Source organism: Pristis pectinata, chromosome 3, assembly GCF_009764475.1.
Source record: "Pristis pectinata isolate sPriPec2 chromosome 3, sPriPec2.1.pri, whole genome shotgun sequence".
Classification (NCBI taxonomy): domain Eukaryota; kingdom Metazoa; phylum Chordata; class Chondrichthyes; order Rhinopristiformes; family Pristidae; genus Pristis; species Pristis pectinata.
Genome location: NC_067407.1, coordinates 44,084,412 through 44,105,335, shown reverse-complemented (window position 1 = coordinate 44,105,335; position 20,924 = coordinate 44,084,412). Strand labels below are relative to the sequence as shown.

General features: G+C 40.5%; 1 protein-coding gene across 2 annotated transcripts in view; it reads right to left on the bottom strand.

The window, feature by feature from the left end:
- Window positions 1–20,924, bottom strand: part of pla2g4ab (phospholipase A2, group IVAb (cytosolic, calcium-dependent)) — a 114,571-nt gene that overhangs the window by 6,205 nt on the left and 87,442 nt on the right. For both annotated transcript variants that reach the window (XM_052012191.1, XM_052012192.1), the window contains 5 exons: window positions 13,631–13,699; window positions 12,174–12,428; window positions 9,316–9,500; window positions 2,757–2,952; window positions 897–1,054 (listed from right to left, as the gene is read on the bottom strand). In XM_052012191.1, coding sequence (XP_051868151.1) covers window positions 897–1,054; window positions 2,757–2,952; window positions 9,316–9,500; window positions 12,174–12,428; window positions 13,631–13,699 — 863 coding nt within the window. The remainder of the gene's footprint in view (window positions 1–896; window positions 1,055–2,756; window positions 2,953–9,315; window positions 9,501–12,173; window positions 12,429–13,630; window positions 13,700–20,924) is intronic.

The following is a 20,924-nucleotide window of genomic DNA, read 5'->3' as shown; positions in this document are numbered from 1 at the left end:
ATGGTAACAATGCCATTATCAACTCAGATTTTTTTTTCACAATTTGGCTACTTGAAGAAATTGTGGTTTTGTAAACTGCGTGCGCCACGATCTAAACTGAGGGAACGTTGCTCCACAAGCCGTTTATAGTCATTATCAGTCTTTTGACAAGTAAGTATGAAGAGTGAATATAAGCAGCTCTCTATCACATCCCAATTATGGAACAGCAGCAACAGACAGTAGAATCAGGCTGTGCTTCTGTAGTTGACTACGATCTCATATCTAACTCCGTATTATTCGTCAATATTTGTCATTAAAATTTTTACCAGTATATCCTGTTCAATATTGCTGCCATGATGCTGATGTAGGCTATGTTAAATGAACTGATCAGTTCTAATGAAAGGACATCATCCTGACACATTAACTCTATTTCTCTTTCTGTAGGTACTGACGGTCCTGCTGAATGTTTGCAATATTTCCAGTTTTAATTCAGATTTCCAACATCTGATTTTGGATCTAATTATCTTGTGTATCCGCTTGTAAATTCACCCACAAATTCAATTAACTTAACCTATGTATATGTTGCTAAGTATTTTCACTAATTTGTATTCCTGATAGGACTAGCATCAATGACTCCAGCTATATGCCCTTTGAAAGATCACAATAATTTTAATTAAGAAGTCTTCGAAATAACAATGAGAGGAACGAATTAATTGAGGTTTATAAAATTCCCTCAGAAAATCCAGTATCATTTATTACTGGGTATAACAAACTTTGTAAAATATGAAGTATAAGAAGATACTTCAGAAATTCAAATCACATAGACAAGTCATCTTTACTGCCAAGCAGCGGAGAATAAATTTCCAATATGACTTCAAATATAAGCAATCAAGCCCAATGTATAATTTCAAGCATACCTCAATATTGTTGAGTGTGTTGAATTCCATTAGGTCATGGAGCTGTGTAAACGCCTTATTGAATATTGGAAGTTGAAAGTAGAATATTGGTGTGTCAGCATCATCAAAGATGTCGAAGTCCACATTCTCCATTTCCTTCTCACTTTCTCGTTTAACACCTTCATGAAAGACAGCATTTGTTTCAATACAGTGTTGGCACTTCCTTTCTGCAATCTACTTTATCCTTTCCTAATGCACCCTGCTATTTTGTGGGAAAGTGCTAGTTAACATCCAATAACTCTCTCAAGTAGACAACCTGGTGGCTGATTATCAATTTGGAATGTGGCTATGTCCTCTCTCCACCGGAAACTGCCTGATCCACTTAATGTGGAAAACTTTCTGCTTTTATTTCAGCCATTCTTTGAAGATAGTCAGATACCATTCATTGCCTTGCCTAAGGAAGCTATCACAGCTAAACTCAATCCTCTATTTGCTGGAAATCCACACAAATGCAATTTTCAACAGATTACTGAGTAGATGGAACCTCAGCAGTTGTTTGCTTTTGTTAGTTCTTGCATGCTGGGGCTGGTTACAGCACTCCTTCATTTGTTGCCAACCTATCTGAGATCAGATGCCTCAGCATAAAGAGGTAGTTGAACCAGGGGTTTTCCAGATCTCAGGATCGGTCACACAACTCATTAACCTCTCATGTTTACAATGGCTTTCAAACTTCACAATCAAATCAAACAGACCACAGCTCAATAGCCTTACAGAGGTGGATCTAGGGTCTGTGCTGAGGCCAAGCTTTAAGTTACTTGGAATTCAGATAAGCGGAACTTTCCCCTATTCTTCAGAAATCCTAGGGCTCAGCTGAACGATTCCTCAACCCAGTCCATCTTCTTGCTCACATTGCACTGTCTGCAGTTTTGGACTTTCAACTTTGTCTTTGACATCAATTGGCCAGGATCTGTATTCTCCTCATACTTTAAAAAAAATTGACATCTATTATCTCTCTCCACTCACAAAATGTAACATTGAAAGGCTTACTGTGCTCATTCTTAGAGAGCAGAATTTGAGAATGGTCAGGAACTCACCTACTCATTCCCAAAAGTCTCCTGCTGAAATCTTGAAATTATCTTTTTTTTTAGTGTGCATGCTTCACTGTGGAATCCTATTTCCAAAGAACTTTTTAGATTCAACTCTATACACTTTTCCAACCAAGACCACATGATGAGGAACATAATGAACATCAGAAATAATAACACTACTGTACAGTGCTAACTGGATGACTCTGGTGATGTTTACAAAAATATCACACTTATCCACAATGCTTTTGGAAACAATGCTGCATTATACACATGACAACATACGTGCTTCTCCAGACATACTGCTTCGAGAAATGGTCTTAGTCTGAAGTATTGTGTAGAAGCGTAAGCAAATTGTGAAGGGGTGGATCCCCCAAGGGAGAAATGATAACAACTAAAGAACTGCAAGTACTAATCAACACACTTCATTAAAAATTTGGCATGAGTTCCTCTAATGGTTACACTTCCAAGATCTGCCTGGAGTGAAAAGGAAACACAGTCAGTCCTTAGCTGAATTCTCGATGGTATGTAGCTGACACCAGCCTCAGACACAGGGTGGACTTAGAGGAGCTACAACTTACTTCAGCAATCCTGTACAAGTCGACAGTTTGCTGTTCAATGTCTCCTCATGAAATGTATATATGTGGTTAAACAAGGATATCACTTGACTTTGTGTTTGAACTTAAAAATGAAGGACTGCCACTCAGACAGGATCCCACTTGAGAAAAGACAAGGGGAAGAATTGTACTTGTCGGTTAAAGTAATTACCATGTCAAGAACTGCTGAAACCACTTACCTGGAGCTTTATAATGTCTAAAATTGATGTTTGCTAGAACAAAGTGTATGATGGTTGGACAGTCTCTCTCTGTCATTGGACTTTTGGGCTTGAAAACGTAACATTCCTTCAATCCTTCTCTGTCAAATACTTTGGTGTCAATCTTCGGAAAAGGCAACTTGTTCATTTTTGCCCATTTCTCTGCAAGCAGTAGCTCCTGTCAAATTGAACAGAACAACGATAAGATCTCTCATTACACATATTCTCAGAGGTAATGCAATAATAAATATATATTTAAAAAGCTATAATTTCACTGCCAATGCCCAGAAAATACTTTTTCAATCCTAATGAGTTCAGCAACCTTCTGCATTTTCATCATGACAGATGCAATCATTCCAACCCCACTGCTTATTCCTTCATGAACTTGCAGCTTGCGAGAATCTTCTAAAAATTCTCTTTCAGGATTTGTGCCACCATTCATTGCCCTTTCCCAATCCCTTTGAGAAAGTGATGATGAGCCACCTTCTTGAACTGTTGCAGTCCTTCTGATGAAAGTACTCCCACAGTGCTATTGGCTAGGAGTACCAAGATTTAAAATCAGTGACAATGAAGGACCCAGTAATATATTGCCAAGGATATGGTGTAATTTGAGGGAACTTGCTGGTGGTGGTGTTCCTATACACCCACTGTCCTTGGTGGTAGAGCTTGCAAGTCTGGGAGTGCTGCATGAGTAACTGCAGTGCATTTCACAGATGGCAGCCATTATGTGCCAGTGGTGTTGGGAATGAATGATTAGGAGTGGATGGGGTGCTAATCAAGCAGGCTGCTTTGCTGTCGATAGTGTCGAGCTTATCGGTGTTGCACTTATCCAGGCAAGTGACTTTTACCTTGCAAAAGGTGAGAAGATTTTGGGCTGTCAGGAGGTGAGGCACATACCACAGGATACCCAGTCTCTGACCTGCTCTTGTACCCACTATATTTATGTGATTGGTCAAGTTGAGTTACTCTTTGTTGGTGACCAGTCAAGTATGTTTGAAGAATTGTCATTTTTTTTGATTGTTGGTGAAATTATAACCATTGAATATCAAGGGCAGGTAGTTAGTGTCTCTTGTTGGAGATGGCCTTTGCCTGGCACTTCTGTGATGTGTACATTACTCGCCATTCATCAACCATGCCTGAATATTGCCTGGTGTTTTGCTGCATGAGGCATGGGCTGCTTCATTTGCCAGGGAGCTAGGAATGAATCTGAATGTGCAATCATCAACAAACATCCACTTATGACCTTTTGATGAAAGGAAGGTCATGGAGGAAGCAGCTGAGGATGGTTGGATTTCAGACTCTGCCCTGAGGAACTGCAGTGAGGCTGGGATGATTGACCCTGAACAACCACAATCATCTTTCTTTGTGTGACGTATGACTTCAGCTACTGAAGTGTTTTTCCTTTGATGCCTATTGACTTCAGTTTCACCAGGACACATTGAAACCACACCCAGTAAAATGCTGTCTTGATGTCAAGGGTAGTTGCTCTCACCTCACCTCTGGCATTCAGCACTTCGGTACTTGTTTGGACTGAGGCTGTGCCGAGGTCTTCAGCTGAGTGGTCCCAGTAAGAGCCAAACTGAGAATCAGTGAGTAAGTTATTGGTGAATAAGTGCTACTTGATAGCACCGTCAATGACAGCTTCCATCACACTGACAGCAAACTGATTGGCGGTAATTAGTCAGATTGTCCTATTGTTGGGTAGATGCCAGTGTTATAACTGTAACTAGCTGCTAGAGGCATACCTAGTTCTGGAGTACATGTCTTCCGTATTATTGCTGAAATGTTATCTGGTCCCACCACCAGTGTTTGCAGGTGTTTCTTGTTATCAGTAAAGTGAATTGAATTGGTTGGAAATTAGCTCCTGTGATGGTGGGCAACTCAGCCAACATTGATCATCTATTAGGCAATTTCTGGCTGAAGGAGTTGCGAATGCTTCAGCCTTTTCGTTAGCACTCACTAGGCCCTAGCTGTGCTGGGGATGGGGATATTCTTGGAGCCTCCTCCCCCAATTTGCTGTTTAATTATCTGTCAACATCCATGACTAATTGTGGTATAATTGCAGAGATTTGATCAGTGTTTGAGAGATTTACTCAGTTATGTCTATTGCATTGAGTTTTTACTGTTTAGCACGCACGTGGTCCGGTATTGCAGCTTTATTAGGTAGGGACCTCATCATTTTTAGGTATTCCTGGTGCTGCTTCAGTCATGCTCTTCTGTATTCCACAATGAACCAAGTTTGATCTCCTAGCTCAATAGAAATGGTAGAGTGAGGGATTGTGATGGTGTTCGTTTCTGCTGCTGCTAATTGTTCACAACACCTCACGTTATGCCCAGTTTTGAGCTGCCAGTTCAATTCTAACTAATTTTCAACCATGTGGCAGCTGGTGTGGTTGATAAATATTTGAAGAACTCATGTACAGGCAAATTCCATTCATCAATATGCTGCTCAGGATCCGGAATGTCAAGATTCTCCTGGACAATGCCAATAGTAACAGACTGATATTGACATTGCTGCCCTGGGAGAGACATGATATGATGGTCAGTTCAAAGAGCAAGGCAGTGGAAACAACTTCCTAGGAAAGGGTAGCCCAGAAGAGAAATGCCATCTTCACAGAGTAGGTTTAGCCATTAAGAATGACCTAATCATTCAAGGGCAGCACAGTAGTGTAGCAGTTAGCGTAACGCTATTACAGCGCCAGCGGCCTAGGTTCGATTCCACCTCTCTGTAAGGAGCTTGTACATTCTCCCCATCACTGCGTGGGTTTCCTCTGGGTGCTCCGGTTTCCTCCCACATTCCAAAGACGTACAGGTTAGGAGCTGTGGGCATGCTATGTTGGCGCCGGAAAAATGGTGACACTTTCAGGCTGCCCCCAGCACATTCTCAGTAATGCAAAAAGATGCATTTCACTGTGTGTTTTGATGAACATGTGACAAATAAATATCTTATCTAATCTCACATCTCAGCAACTCCCCCATTAACAATTATCACATTGTCAAAAGGGCACAAGTGTTTTTCTTTTAAAATATTCAATTTACCGTAAAAATAATTTTATAGCCAATCAACCCACAATGCAGCAACATTGTGAAACTTGTGGGGCAGTTAAGGCCGAGGTGCCAGTTTCTTAAATCACTCACCAAATGTTCTGATTCACATTCACTGTACATCTTTCCTCACCATAGATTGCTGGTCGATTTATATATTTATTAACATCTTCTCTTTAGCAAATTCTGGCCAAACAACAGTGTCAAAAACAGGCCATCATTGCACTGACACTGTGCAACTGAATTAGACTGGGAAATCTTCGTTATATTTCTTCATCCCCAGCAAAGGCCTGAAAGATTTTACTTCCATGGCATTGTTGTTTCAAAGATCATAAGCATCCCATCCAAACTCACTGGCAATGCTAGCTGGTTGGTGAATGGGAGCATGACTACAAGCAGCAACCTATTGAGTCCAGTCTTGCCACCACTCCTGACCAACAAGAGGTTGAAAAGATCATGTAATGGCTGAAATGACTTTGGGTGCAGAGGGTATTCTTTGAAAACACCCGAGGAACTTCAGTTAAAAAAAAACACAGCTTCATTCTTCACATCTGGGAAGAAAAGGATATAGCAGGGGTCCTTAGAGACGCTGTAATCATGACCACCTTCAAGAGAAGAAATGAACCCAACAGCATTAATTACAGAAGCCCAGCATAAATGGTGGAAGAAGCACACTACTTCACCCTTCCTTTATGTTAAGCACCTCCTGCCCTATCTGTGGCAGAGTCCGTGGTTCTCACAATGGTCTCAACAGCCACCTCAGAACCAAGAAAACAGGAGTGCAGCAAGTCATTCTTGATCCCAAGGGACTGCTGGAGAATATCTGTTCATGACTGTTGATCAAACACTCAACTAGAAAGAGACCTTCATCATTTCAGGTAGTGAACTATCATTGAAGAAGTTTTTTTAACTGCTTTTTTTCCTTTCTGTATCGTTTAATCTCTCTTGATTCAATCTATCTCTATAACTCACTTTCTGAACCTGATTTGACATTGAATTTTCCCAGATTAATTCATAACCCTTTTTAATCCTTTCTTCATTTACTTCTCAGACCTTAAATTTCATTGTTAGAGAGATGCACTGTTTGTCCCTTTGTTCACCTTGGCCCCAGGTGTTATGCTCACAGTAGCTATCAACTTTTGCTTCTAGTAAATTAAGAGAATAAACCATATTTGACCTAAAGGATGCAGGAAAATGTCTATGTAATTAGGCATGCTGTAAGACACTGTGCTCCAGGAGAGCCTGGGCCATTATCACAAAATGTGTTTGTGCAGAAGTACATCATATACATCAGCAGATTCAGAACAGTGTAGATTAACCAGAGCTTTCTTAAAATGTGTGTGATATTAAACTATATGCAACATGACTACATCTTTCTAACAATGTGTGTTTAGCCAGTGAAAATGATATTTCAACCTGGCAGTATTCCTAATTTAAAGCAGTGTTGTCAACATCACAATCAAACATTACAAATGTTTCATCTACCTACACGTGTCAGACAGGTTTTATTGCACGAGGCTCAGCTTAATCCCAAGGCTAGGATAGACCTACAGTGGCCAAAGATCTTGTATATGGTATTAAAAATCTTAACTTGTCTTCCACCCTTGCAGATACATTGGCCAACATTTTTGTGCATGAGTCAATTTCAATAAAAAAAAATTGTACAGGAATTTCTTGGAACCATGACAAATCCCCCAAGGTCTGTTATTTTCAATCTTGATCATCTGAATGTCTGACCTGCTGACGCAGGGGAGCCCAGAAACATTAATGATATTCAATGGAGTGCACCAATGTCTGGAAACTACTTCCATGTTTTTGATCCATGTGTGTACAGTCCATAGACTACATGGGCTCTCCATAGTTCTTGCAAAGTCTGTTCATTGCTTTTTAAGGGGAACCTGTACTGCGAATACAACTCAAGAGGCTCTTAAAGTAAAAAATGCCCATCTCAGTCAGACCCTCTTCCCTGTTCATAACAACCATCTCCTACCCCCCACACCTAGCTCCGGACTGACCACCATCCAAAATATCCAGCTCAAATATCCCTCACTGATCGCCACCCTAATCTTTGCTGCTAATCTTCAGCCCAATCTCCAGTTTTGCCAGCACCTCTCCATCCTCACCAAATCCTAACATGACCCTTGCATGACACCCCAACCACAAAGCTAACCCTTACCATTACCCCCATGACTCAATGCAACCCTCAAGATCCTGATCCAACAGAACCCAATTCTCCCCCCCATGAACATTTCCTTCCCTCCACTCCATTCCATTCCACAACACGTCCACAGGACCTATGTGCTTCAGCTCACTCTTGTTAATCACCTCAGGGTTCTTGTGTTTTGGAAAAGGTGATTGGCATGTGTGCTTTGAATCTGGGAAATTTAAAAAGTGATCCAAAACTTAATTAATTTATTATATACCCTATACAATATTCCTAATATTTCAAAGATTACACCAGAATAAAATTTAGACTTGAATATATTAATTAGTAATAGAACTAGCAGTTCACAATTGATACTTCTGCCCTTATCATTAAATGTAGGTAACTTATCAAGTAAGAAAAGTATGTAATTCATGCCAATTTTATTAAACTGTGAACAAATTTAAAATAGCTGCCAATTAAACTTGCATTTGAACAGTCCCACAAGAGGTTTCTGTATTAAATAAACTCATTATCTCTTTGATTGAAAACCAATCTCAGAAAAAATGATTAAATATTGTGTACCCACAAGTGAAGCTTGTTTTTAACCCCTAATATGTTATGTCAAAAGTAAAAGAAGCCAATATTTGGGAAACCATCTACAGAAATATGCCAACATGGGTCTTGTGCAATTCTCTTGAAAATTAAAATGACAAGTCCCTGCCTGCCTCCGGCTCATTGAAATGTGCACTGATGTAACTTGAGCAGAACCTCTCATTCTGTCGGTGCAGCAGCTCCACCCTACGACAGGTCCACGTCCCAGCTCCACTCTACGACAGGTCCACGTCCCAGCTCAACAGTTGACACAATATTCATTACAGCAGGGAAAAAAAGTACCAGACCAAAACAATCAGAAATTCACAATTTAATTCAATCAGGAGAAGGCAGTAGCAGAGGGGAGGCAATGATCAGCAATGAGACCATAAGATGAATAACTGGGCTTGTATCCTTCTGTTAATGCTAAAGCTACATCCAAGGACCTATGCTAACTCCTTATTATGACAGTCAAATTAATGATCCAAGTATCTTGATCTACTTTCACTCAAACCACAGAGATGGCAGTGCATTAACTTTCTTACTGACTTGTACACCTCCTGCATACAAATAAACTAAGCCAAACTTATATATAAAAAAAACAGGAAATGGAAACTATTTGACCTAAAAATTAAGAGGAGTTTGAAAGATCACTTTAAGATAACAAATATCAGATTCATATTCTCTCAATAGTGGCTTTGAACTGAACCATTCATAGACACGGCCCCTTAAAGCACAATTAAAACAGGCTATTTTTACCTTAAAAGGTGGGCTAGAGTCACTTGGTCTGGCAGAAAAATCAAAGGAGATGATGAGGTCAATGGCACGTTGAGGTCTCAGTATGAGTGGGTAGGGCAGGTTGAAGGTGAGCCCACTGTCCACCACATGGATTTTCTTACTTTTCACGTCAAGTGGCTCATAAATCCTTTCAAACTCATCTGGATCTGTCAGGGAAACATGAATTCAGATACCATACAGAACAATCCTTTCTGACGCTGCCTTCCCCTCTTTTAGTTTATCGATTAACATTGCTGAGTCACAGGGAGAATCAATTTATCAACAGCTTCTATCAATGTTGTGTCAGCAAGAACTATGAACTCCAAAACAATAGGAAAGTGTGAATCCAGGGTGTCTATTCAATGGTTGTCATGACTGATCTGGCTCTATCCACATAGCACGACTCCACATCTCAAATAGGGGAGTTGAATTCTTGAGCACTGCCCTCAATTTACCCCATCTCCTCAAAATGTTATCGAATTTATCAAAATTGAAATTGATCGACTTTTGTTAACACCTATGACAGAGAGTGTAGATGAAGATGATAGAGATCAGCTGTGTTCTAAGTACATGGTAGAAAAGGCTCAAAGGCCTAATCTTGTTACTACTTTTGTTCCAAAGCCTAAGTAATACTTCTCTATGATGAAATCATTCTGTTTTGACAGTTGATCTTCACAATGGAATGAAAACACTCAAAAGATTGGAACAGGAAATAAGAAATGTTTGCACAGTATCAAGTTGCCCACTATTATGGATCAAACAACATGTCCAAAAGACTTACTGTAAAGTACCTGATCAAATAGTGGAGTGCTATTCCTTGAACTTACATTGAGTTTAATTGGAACAATGTAGAACAACATTGACAGGGAGGTCAAAATGGGAATGGGTTGACATGTGACCAGAAGATTCTGATCTCATTTGTGGACTGAACAGAGGCATTCTGCAAAGTGATCTTCATAGAACAGGGCAGATCACAGAGAATATAGAACACTAAAAAGATAGCAGAAGCTGTTCTGTTCAAAGTCTCTGTTCATTTGTTGATGCTCTGGGCACTGGAGGAGGAGGTAAAAGGGCAGGTGTTCCATATCCTGTGAATGCACAGGAGGAATGCCGTGGGAGGGGAAGCACATGTTAGAACTGATTGAAAAGTGGATTGGAGTGTTGTAGAGGGAATGATCTTTTCTGAATGGTGGAAGGAGAGCAAAGAAAAATGCATCTGATAGTGATGTCATGCTGGAGGTGAAAGAAGCATTGAAAAATGATTGGTTCACTATTGACGTTGGTGGTGGGGGAGCAAAGAGTGAGGACAAGGGAAAACTTAATAATGGTTCTGTGAAGAATGGGAAGGAATGAGAGAAGAAGTGTGGAAAATGTGACAAATGTGGTCAACATCACAGAAGGGGAATGCTCAGTTGAGGAATAAAAGACGCATTGAAGGCACTGGTGTGAAATGTGGCATCACCATATGAGCTGTAGACAGCAAAGCTAGTCAAATAGAAAAGTGTTGATTCCAACAGACCATTCCATACCTCCATTGTACTTACAGAAACTATTGGAGTCAGTGGGCTTAAAGCAGATATTGGCCAGCAGTCTGTTCCCAGAAATGCAGATGCAGAAGTTAGGGAAAGGTTTGAAGATGGAAAATGGAGGTGGAAATTGATGAAATTTTCTAGTTTGGAAATGGTGCTTTTCTAGTCATCATGTACAGGAAAAAGAAGTGAGTGAAAGGACATGCATAGGACTGGAATAAAGAATGCCCCACATATCCCACTAAAGGATAGGCACAGCTGACCTTTACAGGTATAGTTCATTTAAATCTAATGAAGTGGAGTCAGAGTCAGAGTCACAGAATGGTTACAGTTTTGAAGGAGGCCATTCTGCCTATCTTCTATACTGGTTTGATGCAAGTCCAATCCAATTCATCCCATTTCCCTGCACTCTCTCCATAGCCTTACAAATTCTTTCCCTTCAGGTACTAACGAAGCTCCTTTTTCAATGCTACAATTGAATCTGCCTCCACTATTCCCCCGGCAATGTATTACAGACACTTACCATTTGCTGCATTAAAAATCCTCAAGTCATTTTGGGTTCTTTTGCTGATCACCTTCATTTCATATCTCCTGGTTCTTGACCCCTCTGTCAATGAGAACAATTTCTATCTACTCTACCTATATCCTCCATGATTTTAAATAATTCTATTAGATGTCCTTGCAAAATCCCTGTTCCAAGCAGAACTCCAGCTTCCCCAGTGTGTCTGCATTACTCAAATACCTCATCCCTGGAATCTTTCTGGTAAATCCTTTTGCACCCTTTCCAAAGACTTTGCATCTTTCATATGGTAAGGTGCCCAGAATTGAACAAAGTGCTCCAGTCGTGGCTGAACCCATGTTTTATAAAGGTTCTTCATGACTTCCTCACTTTTATATTCTATGTCCCTATTCATAAAATCCAGAATCCTAAATACTTTTTTAAGCAACTTTTTCAACCTGTCCTGCGGCTTTCAACAATCAATGCCCTTACAACCTAAATCTCCCCGTTCCCATAGCTCTTTTAAAATTATGATCTTTGTTTATATTGTCACTTCTAATTCTTTCCACCAAAGGAACCACTTATTCATTGGAATGCATTAACCTGTGTAATGCTAATATCATGTCTGTTAGGCTGGGCAAATGCTAGTTCCCCAACACGAGCCCGTGCCTAGATTATTGAACATTTTGTTTCCTGACTTATGGGTAAGATTGTGGTTCAGTACTAAAAAGGACTCACTTTATTCACAGGGGCAGGATTTGATCCCTGCGCACTACCCAATTGTCTCTACAAAGCCAAAGCATACGACAAACCTGTGACTGCAGCATCCACTTCATCATCCTCCAGCAGGTCTTGTGGCACCAGGTCACACAGAGGGGAGAGTGGGAATGATGTGTTCAGGTTAAGGCCCAGCATGAAGTTGTGCACCTTGCCAGCTCGGCCTTCCCGCGTGTTAAAAAGTGCAGTGTCACTAAACAGGGTCTTTAACATCCTCTGTACCCAGCTGTCTTGGTTAATCCGTTGACTCTCCTCTTCTGCCTCGGCCGCTTCACTCCCATGCCGGTCCTCTGTCGAAAGGCAAACAAATTGCTCTTGAATATGAAGACACAAGAAATGCTGCAGATGCTGGAAACTGGAGCAATACACAAAAAGTGCTGGAGGAACTCGGCAGGTCAAGCAGCATCTATGGACGGAAATAAACAGTCGATGTTTCGGGCCGAGACCCTTCATCAGACCCTTGCTCTTGGATATGTTCACTGCAATCTGTACTTTAGCATTCAATTCATTGTTCTTTACATTCCTTAAAAAATAAGTGTTCTGTCTCTCATGCAGTGACCTCCTGGAGACTTATTTGCCATACATTTTACAGATTCTTGCAAGTTTCAGCTTATGTTGCTGGGATCTGTACCAAGTAATTTAGGTGTAAAGTTGCCTGAGCCAAAGTTAGTGAGTAATCATCCACAATAGTTCCTATGACATAATCATAATTGGTGGAAAAATGACTTGAAACTGTAACTCTCTGTTACTAGAGAACAGCCTGTTCAAGCAATTTGACTAACAAAATTTAACTGCTGGTGAGCAGAGATCAGCTGGCACCTCGTGACTTTTGGCAGTTACTGGTTTGACACAGGTGCTAATAATACAAATGTCTGTAAATTGCAAATTAAGTCTCCCAGTAATGTATTGCAGCATCAAAGGCAACGCACAATTCTCTGTCTCCAACAATTCAGAAATGATGTGATTCATGTTGCTTGCTGATATACTGATTTGGATAGACCTCAATATTGAAATGCTCCCACAAACTCACCCATCCCTATCCTGTCTCTACATTCCTCTGAGGTATCTTTATTCCTCCAGTTCTAGTCTTGTACTCATCTCCAAAGCTGCCAACGCTCTAAGCACAAGAATACCCTCCCCCAATCTCTCTAACTCTATTCACTCCTTTAAGATGGTCCTTAAAACGTCTCTTTTGGTTGACTTTCTTAATGTGCTGCTTGGGTTCACATTTTTTTTGTTATTGCTTCTGTGAAGTGCCTTGGTTCATTTTCAAGGTTACATAGATGGAAGTTGTTGTTCAGGACTATCTCCCCAAACCCTGCCACCTACTGTCTCTTCTCAAACTTCACAACCAGCCAGTCTACTACATGCAAGGATCCTGCATATGTGAAGGAGGCACATCCAAAATTCACAGGGTGAAGAGTCCGGTGTTTGGCTTGGACAAGCCGTTTCCTTTTAAAATCAAGCAGAGGCTCTGCATTTCAATTCTTACCTTTGGATTGTGATTCATCGTCACTGTCTGAGCTGTCATTTCCAATTAAATGCTTGGGCTGAAGTTGAGCTGTAATATACAAAAAAAAGGAATAGATCACCCAGGCATTACATTAGTGTCAGAAATCAGTCACTGAATTATTTTATGCTAAGTTTCTGATCTCCATTTTACGTGAAAGCAGTAGCTCCACGATTTCAGAATGTCAGCAAAGGGTGAATAACTATAAAGCCTGGGGTTGATGCAGCCTGTGCAAGCTAGCAACTCAGTGGTGTGAGGCAATGGAATCCTTACTCATGGCCTCAGTATGGAAGCCCCTATTCAGACTATTCTTAATTCATCCATGGAGAATGACCCCATGCTCAACGCACTTCTTCATATTGTTCCTAAAACCATTTCAGCAGTTTTACCTTGAGTATTTGACTCAGAACTCTCGTCTAAAAGTTAATCCCACTTTGTAAACAGTCTTCAGATATCTGTACACAAGTCTTAACCTGCGATAAACCAGCTCTTGCAATACTCTGTACATCCTTACTTACAAGTATTAAAAGTATTTCATCATATTATTAATTTTCTTGTATTAGTGTCAAATTGTGATACCACCACACAAGGAATAACAAATCTCAGTCAGCAAGGGGGTCATGATGTCAGTTTGAATTTTATCCCTTCCCAGTGCATGGGTACTGAAATAATCATGGTATTATTCTATGGCCAACTTAACTAAGATCAACCGATTCAGTGCAAACAGCAGTTTTCAAATCTGGGATTTACGTCTGGCAGTCTGAATGCATATTAAAGATATAATAGATTAAAGTTTTATATGTTTGGTTATTCCTATCAACCTTTTGCATTATAAATCCCCTCAATATTTATATAGAAATTTTCTTTCATAAACTTGTCACACCCACCCTCCACCATCATGATACCATCACTGGCAAAAGGGTGCAATCACAACCTGACAGTTTTACAAAGGCAATTCCAATTAATAATACTTAAGTACAGAATTGTACAATTTTGTATGAATTTAAAATGAGGAGCAAATTATAACTGTCTATATGGCCCAATATCTCCCACTCATTATTCACTTCATCTGAAAACTACACTTGAACACCAGATTCAAAGGATAACAAAGACCAACAGACAATAATGCCAGAATAAACTCCTTTGACCATGGGTTTTTGAATACAAAAATGACATCCTGTAAATCAAAGTTAGCTCCTTTCTATGCACATTTCAGACCATCCATGTCTTATACTTTGAAGGAAGGATGAGTTATATTTCACAGTAACTGTTGCTATTAACTGCCTGGAGATGGTGAAATTACTGGGACTGGACAATCAGAAAGATGCAACTTGTAAACTCTGCATGATGACCACATGAGCCCTCAACAAAAGGAATTAAAATATTTTCTACTGTCTCTTGGCTATTAGATTGGTAATTCTATTTTTACAATTGGGTACTATATTAAAAACTAAGTATCCAATTATAACATTGATTATCATTCTTTAATTTGCCTACGATAGCAATATATTAGATCTGAATCATAAAAACCTCTATCAACTAGTGTTTGTATCTCCCCACACAAATATGATACTGTATATTACAGGACTTGTGTTGTTACTAGCATCCAGATTCCATGGAATGATATTCAACATCACTGCCTCTTTCTGTGTTGATGCATTCATTGTTTTAAAATGTTACAATTAATATTCTCGGACTCCACAGTTCTCAGTAGGTTCAACTAGACGTTTCTTTCCAACTGGAATCCTGTGCTTCTCCAATTTTGCCTGGACTGGGAATTTGGCACCAACTTTTCTAAGTCCCTGACAGGGCCCAAGCGCTGGGTACTTGGTGTAGGTTTCACCTAAAGTCTCTCACAGGGCCAGACAATTGGATGTTTCTTTCAGGTTTCTCCAACAGGGCCCCAGGGCTCTATATTTGCTGGAGATTTATTCTAGAGCCATCAAGCCCTCAGGGCCAGATATGTTGCCATATGAGCTGTTTAAGTATCCAAAAACATTATTTATCAAACAGAGTAGACAATCAGCTGCTGTTTTACTGTCCAAAGGGGTTGCTCAGATACCAGTGGAGGGCTCCAAGCTGCACATTTGGTGACATGTTGGGATAGCTTTACCAATCTGTGAAGCTGGGAAAAGACGGTCCTATATGATGCTGTAATAATTATCAGCAACAAGTGGTTAGCATATAGCAAGGGCTTGATGTAGAAGAGCCAGGAAGGAAGAAAGTTTGTGGATGTATTTTAGTGATCATACGGCAGCAAACTGATTTCACCTTATTTGATCTCTAAGGGCCTTGGGCTGAGCAGAAATTGATATGTTGCAATACAATTACAACTTCTGTTATAATTTGTATTTTATAATATGTTGTTTTAATAATTAAAATTGATTTTAAAATATTCTGTTTTATAAATATGAAGTGCTGCTTGGATCAAAAACCTAGACTGCCATCGAGTCTCCAGCATTCAGAAGGGCTTTAAAAATCACTTTAAGCAAATATTGCCATCAAACATATACAAATGACATCATCATTCCTTGCATTTAAATTAAAGAAACCATTATCGGTTTGTTATTTGGCTGAGATGGGAACAGAAAATAATAAACTCCGGCAGTTGTGTCTTCATGTGGCAATAAATATCAGTAACTGATTGTGCGTAATTAAAAAACATTTTCCATGCAAGTGGACCTCAGAAGTGATTGGAATTATCAATCTACTCCCAAACCAGCTGTGGACCACTGACCTAAAGGGAGCCCCTGCCCTGCAGAGCGCACAGTTTACTCATACATATTTGGAAAGTATCAGGATAGATTCACTAATTCCACATCCCTCAAATGGAAGCTGGGAGTGTCAGAGTCTGAGTCCGTGTCTGGAAGCAGTTCATGCCTGGAGCAGGGTAGTGTGAGAAAAGCTTCTGGTTTTTCCTTTTTGCCCTTACTCTTGATTTGGATCTTACTTCATGCTTGTTACTTTCTGGCTCACTTTAGTGTTTGACATGTTTATCAGGTTTTTGCACTGTGCATATTGTTGATGCTGCGCCTGTTTTTGATGAATAATCATTTCCTGCCATCACTTTGTGACACAGTGACAAGTAGGCTGCAGACCACCTGAAACAGCCACAAGCTACACAACTGAAAGCTGTGCTCTGTTTACTCATTCATAGAATGTGGCTGCTGCTCGCAAGACCATCCTTTACTGTGTCCTGGGTTGGTTTGGCCATTTCATGAAACAATTTAGAATCACCCACATTGGTGGGTCTGGAGTCACCTGTAGGCAGAAGCGGGTCAGAATGGCAAGTTTCTTTCCCTGAAAGACCTCAGTGAGCCAATGGTTATGGATGACAGTCTGAGAGTTTTGTGCAGCAGTGGTGCTTCACACAGTTTTGTGCAGCACACAGGTAGCGTGAATGCCTCACAGCTGCAGTGATCCATGTTTAATCTTGAATTCTGGTGTGCTATGTTGAATTTGCATGTGATCACATGGGTTTCCTCCAGGCACTCCGTTTTCCTTCCCCTTTGCAAAGACATACGGGTTGTTAGAATGGATACGGCAGAATATCTCTAGTGTAGGTAGGTAGGAGGAGAATTTGGGTGGGGGGGGGGGAGGGGGGCTGGTGGTGGTCTCATGGTAGAATAATTTACAGGGAAACAAGTTGGGAAATGGGGTTGCTCTGAGAGCTGCACAGACTTGAGAGGCCAAATTGCCTCCTTCATGTCATAAGGAAATACAATATAACAACTGACAGTAGCTTTTTTATTCCAGGAATATTTAATGATGCATTCAAATTCCCCAGCAGCTTTGGTGGGATTTGACAGGCTGTCTTCAGATTGATAGGCCAAGAACCTAACCACCATGCTACAGTACTCCTGCCTTAGCAGAGATAGCTACAAATAGGGCAAAAGACAAAAGCCATTTCCTTGATTATCTCTACGGGACGAGTGTCAGAGTTTTCTCTTGGGATCTGGATGTACTTCAATGAGTTGACACCAGCTGTGGATCCAGTCTCCTGCTTGAAGGTCAAGGGAGCATTTGTTTCTGGACAGTGCGAGCGGTTCTGGAATGTGCAATCTCAGCTATACTCATTTTGAAGGCTTCTGGTGTTTTAGTTGCCCAAAACTGAGTAGCTGCTTGGTAGCTGGTGGGAAGCTTGGCTGGTAGACCAGCACTGGGGTAAATGAGAGAATCAAATACAAGTAGCATGAACCTGCAATTGATGGGACACTATACATGATCTACAAAATCTGGGACAAAATCCTTTCAGCTTTACCAATCGTTCATCAATTCTGAAAATACTGTAGAACATAAAAGAAACAGAGCACTTTAGAAAGGCGCAACGCATTAAAGGGATAAATTGTACATGAAGAAAACTTCCGTGGTTTGTGTCCACCATCTGAACACTAGGATGTGACTGCGACTATGGTGCACCCTCCTCTGGAGCCACTTGGTGCCCCATCCTGTTCTCTTTCAGCTCTGACCTTGGTACACTTTCTGTACCATGTGTTCGGCATTGAGTCAAAAGCAATGCTGGGATTTCAAGTCAAGACCGTCAACACAAAAATATTATTGCAAAGGCGAGGAAAAACATTTCTGATATTGTTGATTAGAAGTTCCAATGACCATAAATTACATGATGCTGCTACTGAGAAACCAAACAATACAGCACCATCAAGGACTGCATCCTCAGGTTGAAGCCATAGCATTGTCTCAGTTCACAATGTGCAGAGCATAAAACATCTCATTTTGAGATCTTCAAAACTGGAGGGCTTGATTTGATCAGATAAGTGAATAGGAATAGATTTGTGTCACAAGTCACACACATGCAACCTCATTTGAAGAGTAAAAAAGATAAGCCAAGTAGTAGAGACACTGCTTCACAGTGCCAGAGACCTGCATTCAACCGTTGCCGTCTGTGTGAAATTTGCACATTCTCCCTGTGACTGCACGTGTTTCCACCCACATCCCAAAGACATGCGGGTTGGTAGTTAATTGGCTACTATAAATTGCCCCATACTATGTAATTGGCAGAATCTGAGCTGATAAGAATATGAGGGTGGTTATATGGAACAAGCTGCCAGAGGAAGTGGTAGGGGTGGGTACAATTACAACATTCAAAAGACATTTGGACTGGTTCATGGATAGGAAAGGTTTAAAGGGGCAGAGGGCAAATGCAGGCAAGTGAGAATATCTCAGGAAGGCACCTTGGTTGGCATGGGCCGGTTGGGCTGAAGGGCCCGTTTCCATACTGTATCTCTCTGTGACTTTAATTCATTGCTGTTGAAGCTTGCCTCACTTGCATGGAAGTTACAAGCAGAGTTGGTAAGAACACACAAAACAGGAGAAGGCCATTCGTACCCTCACACCTGCTCTGCTATTCAATATCATACTGGGTGATATTTTTCATTTCCATCACATTCCTGTACTAATCCCATATCTCTGAATTAGCTTAATATCCAAAAGTTTTAGTGATGTCTCTCGAACAGACTCAATGACTCAAACACTGTTTGTCATACAGACCCACTAGATACATCCCACTTGGTTAGAAGATTCCAAAGATTTACTTGCCACTGCGTGAAGCAATTTCTTTGCTTCTGTCCTACTGGCTGACTCCTTATTTTGTGACCCCTAGTCCTATATATACACCCGCTGGGGGAAACAAAACCTCTAGGTCTACCCTACCAAACCCCATAATTTGTTTTAAATTATTTTCTTAACAGACCAAAATCTCCTTTCATTCCATATAAATTTCTTGTATTTTGGCAAAAAAAACACTAGATTTTCCCCCCAGTGAATGGGGCAAAGATCATACTATTAATAAAATTTAACTTAAAATTGGAAAGAAAATAGTGGCATCTCTGGTCGATCACATGAGACCATTCACCTGCAGTTCTGGAGACGGGACCAAATAGTATTTAAATTTAGCAGTGGATAATTTGCCTAGTTAGGCAATACAGAGAGGAAAGACAGAGGAGCTTTGAATCAGGTTGGAATCACACCACACAACTTTACCATTTAGCTGACCACAAGCTCCATGTGGACAGTAATGGTTTCAGGTATACACACGTGGCTCTGCATAGCGCAATGAACTGAAGTTTTGCTCTGATGACCCCTGACTGTGCACCATTGGAAGTGTGTAGGTCAAATTCAGAGCTCCCAGATATGGCATCAGTGCTGTTTCGTTGTAAAAACCTATTGTGCATGAGTTTAGTCATAGCTCTGGGCCTGTAACATACAACCTCCACCAACTTGAGGCTAGATTAACAATCTCACTAATGGGGTGTGTAGGACCCTTGCGCTAGTACAGTATGCGTACTGCTTTGTGTTTAAGCCTGTGGCAGACAGAGTGGGAGTCACTGCACTTGTAACCACCAGTATCTGATCTGGAGGTTCTCAACACTATTGACAATCAAAAAATATTACAGCTTACAAAACTAATTGACAGCATGGCTCTTCAATTGAAATGCATCAAGTAAAAGCTGGCATGGCCAGAATTCCAAGTTAAATAAAGAAGGAAGGAGTCTGAAGACAGGCTTGTGTACACCAATGGTAAGCAGCAAATATGGCATGTTCTTAGTCAAAAAATTAACCCCACGAGATCAAATGCATCTAGTGCAGCAGGGGAGGGTGGCAAAATGAGCAAACAAAACAGAAACCACTGAGCTTTTCTCTCTCCATAGACAGCAGAGAAGTTGATTCAGGCTTGGTGCACAGCAAGTTATTTATATTGATTCAAATGACCAAGCTTCCTGTTTAAACGAAATTGCTTCTCATGATTAGAATACAAAAAATATTCTTTCAAGTTGCTCCTACTTATCCAATCTCATCTTTTTCACATGCATAGAATTCCAGGAGTGAAGTTTTGATGTTACTCAGCAAGACTGAACTAGCTGTCTCCTCTCCACCCACTCTCATTTCATGCCCTCTTTCATATTTCCACATAATTTCCAGTCATTTTAACAAGGGTGGAAGCCTTCCATTTTACATTTCTTTTGTGAATAACTTCCAGAGGATTACATATCCATTTCTTTGCAATAAATTCATCCTATTTCAGCCTCGAAGTGGATTTTACAAGACTGGCACAAATCTTTACACAAGTGCTGTTACCACAGTGTTACATTTGCAGATCATAATACCAAGAATGCAGCTTACACCAACATGTGTGCAAACCAGCTAAAGGGTGCCGGCATCAAGTGAACAGGTCTAACACATGGGTAGTGTATGTCTGTTCTTTTCAGGGTATTCTGCACCCAGTGGTGCATAGTGAAACTTTACCCCAAAGAAATTT